Source organism: Anneissia japonica, unplaced genomic scaffold (assembly GCF_011630105.1).
Source record: "Anneissia japonica isolate Jap-2015-1 unplaced genomic scaffold, ASM1163010v1 scaffold1118_len251929_cov158, whole genome shotgun sequence".
Classification (NCBI taxonomy): Eukaryota; Metazoa; Echinodermata; class Crinoidea; order Comatulida; family Comatulidae; genus Anneissia; species Anneissia japonica.
In genome coordinates, this window is record NW_022730222.1 from 110,295 (window position 1) to 113,460 (window position 3,166).

General features: G+C 39.8%; 1 protein-coding gene across 1 annotated transcript in view; it reads right to left on the bottom strand.

Annotated features, from left to right (window-relative positions):
- The window catches only part of LOC117114797 (transmembrane emp24 domain-containing protein eca-like), a 36,698-nt gene extending 33,670 nt beyond the window's left edge, over positions 1 to 3,028 (bottom strand). The window contains exon 1 of the mRNA XM_033258490.1: positions 2,807 to 3,028. Within this exon, the coding sequence (XP_033114381.1) occupies positions 2,807 to 2,963 (157 nt within the window). The 5' untranslated portion in view covers positions 2,964 to 3,028. The remainder of the gene's footprint in view (positions 1 to 2,806) is intronic.
- Positions 3,029 to 3,166: the final 138 nt, after the last annotated feature.

Sequence of the window (3,166 nt, forward strand, 5' to 3'; positions counted from 1 at the left end):
GCTGAAGCTGCATACGGGCCTGACCCGAGATTTTCTTTTTGAGGGGGATCGACTGGGATCGATTATTTTTTGGAGGGGTGTTCGCCCCCACCCCTAGATACGCCACTGAATATGTCCAATCATGAAAGTGAATAAGCTGGATACGCAGTGCAACACAGGCAACATGATTGTGAATGTATATGTGAAGAATATAGTTTGGCGGTTTTAAACGGTATATAAAATCAAATATTAGAGATATATCAAAGTACAATGTAAATAAGCAGAGTGTAACTACGTAGGCCCACAAGGTTGTAAAACAGGACACGTGTGCGGTGCACCGAGGAGGAGGAGGGGGAGCTTTGACAAAGGCTTATATTCCAAACACAGTTTTGATGATGGGTGACATTTTTTTTAATTGTTATTTTATTTTGATTAAAAACCACAACTTGCTTCTAAAGCTCAGGCTAAGACCTCATATCTCGTTGACGAGCTGGTTTTCATCACATGGCTTGAAGTCTTGCGTCTGGCTGACAACGTAGAGTACTATGATCAAACTGTTTTGTTATGTGATGAAAACGAAACTTTGACTAGCTGAGCCGGGAGCTGAACTTTATAATTTTTGAATAAAATTGACCATAGAAAATATAATATAGGCCTACTTTTTGTTTATTCTAGTAGGCCTAAATAGTAGAACATATAAAGTAAAGTATATTTTAACCAAACATCACATTTTATTTAATTTTAAATGGAATGATGGGATTCTGAAGAATTGTGTAGGACTACCCTATGTACTACGTAGTCTACTGTATTACGTCACTAGATAGTGAAATTAATTATAATAAACAAAAAATATATCAGCCTGCCTTATCATCTTAATATATTTCCTCCATGCTTATATGAGGAGTTGATTCATTTGTGATCTCTTCCTATTCAAGCTGACGTGAATTATTTTAGCATTCCAACTTTTAATAGAAAAAAAAAATAAATAAATACAAACCTTCCAGGATTCCACTACCAATCGCCGCCCAGGCTTTGCCCAGACGGTACCATGTGTCATGTGCTTTTTTGTTGCGCAGCAGTAAAAAGACGGCGGGTCTCAAAGTTTATGCAGAGTCAGCGCGATCTTCATTTTCAGATAGATGGTTGTAGAAAGGCGAAACAATTTGTATTTAAATCATCTACGGACAGCAAATAGCAATGATGGTTTGGTAGCACACTCTGCACATTTTCCCATAGTGGCTGATGGGACATGTTGTTTACCTCTGGGATTTATTTTAGGACGAGGCCTAATGCAATGACAATGTCGGTAGGCGCGCTGTCGGTAGGCACTGGCAGGCTTAGGTAACTGACGAAGCCGCCGGTAATTATTAGGCTTAGGCCTAGAAAGGGCAGATTAAAGCATTCATATGATTATCGTATATTAAACGTCTAATTAAAGAAACTCTCTTTACATTCATTTTACTAGACAGTACGTCTGTTCCGACGAACGTTCAGATCTTGTGTAGGCAGTGATAGGTGACTGATAATGTGTTAAACAGTTGATGCATTACGACGAATATTAATAATGGCGCAGACGGTTATCGTTCTAGGCCTAGGCTAGACTGGTGAGTGCAGTCCCAAGTGCAATACAATAATAAATGTTGGAAGATTTGTACTATACTGCATTAACAATAATTAACCGGTCTCCAAAATCAACTGATGTTGTTTATTGATAATCATTTGGTAACACTGCCGCTAGATAGGCTAGGGTGTTGAATTAACTATCACCAATTAGTGACACACAAACACGGCTTCGTTAAATAAACAATACACTTTTCATTGTTCAATGCAACGCAACGCATCTCAACGCAAACGAACACAACGCAATTTTTTTTTTGCATCGAACATGAAAAAAGAGTTTCGCAAGGAAAAACAGCAAAAAAAGAAGAATAAAACAACAGACCAAAATTACATACAAGCATCTATAGCAAGCAGAAACTTTGCCTATGAATAACGGCGTCATAATGCAATTATCTCTATGTATTATCATGCACAATTCACTTCTCAACACAACAGGCATCATGGATACCATATGTGGCTACAGTATAGGCCTATAGAACAACAGTAGAGCATAGAACTGGAAGTGGACTGGCTAGTGTGTGGACGGGTGGTAAACAAACCTATATTAAATTGAGTTCGTGAGTGTATTATAAAAAAAAAAATTTTTTTTAATCAGGTCGGTGGCCTTTTTGATGGTAGGGAGGGGATGCTAACCAATTATTTTATTTTACATGGCCTAATAATGTCATTTTGTTAGGCGCACGTATCCATCCCTATTAGGGGTGCTCACAGCGCCGTTTTCCACCTGCCGAGTGTACATGTAGCCATTTTCCGCATTATGTTATGTGAATTAATTAATTTAATTATTTATTTAATCATTAACGTATATTTATTTGTGTCAGACCAGACATGGATGGGAAAGATAGGCAAAATAAGATGCAAATACTCTTCGGGGTCACCATCCATCACCACCCTGGCACAATCCCGGACCTCCGCCTAGTTAGGCCTAGCCTAGGTGGCTCGAACAAAGAACGGGAAACACATTTGCCCTGCCACAGACGACCGGGTGCTCAAGAGATGTAATCGAGACAGTGGCCCCAAAAAATAAATAGTAGTAGGCTAAGCCTCTAGGCCTAGGGTAGAAGGACCTCGGCTAGGGCCTATACGCCTACCCTAACCTGGGCCTTGAGGATAATTAAACATGACATAGGGGGCCTAGGCTAGCCCAGGAGACGAGAGGCCTAGGCCTAGGCCTACAATACAAACATTCACATCAATACCTACGTACCGATAACCATGGTTTCATCGGGTATTTCTTCAATAAAACACTTTTTCTCGGTTTCACTTATATGAAAATATAAACCAGATATAGGAGATACTGCCAACATGGCAAATAACAAGATTTCTACGATCCCCTCCATATTCAACAAGCGTTTCTTTAACATTTAAATAGACAGCAGAGAGGTGGTGATGCCAACTGCTGTTTTTTGGTGTGTGTGTGTGTGTGGATCAGAACGTGGCAAGTTGTTTAAATCCGTTAAAACCGTGGTAGATTATTTGAAACAGCCCAATTCCTAATGACAACAATAGTGGGCTCCTTCTCTGAGTGGGAGCCCAGTGGTGCCAGCATAGCTGGAAAGTTAAAGGG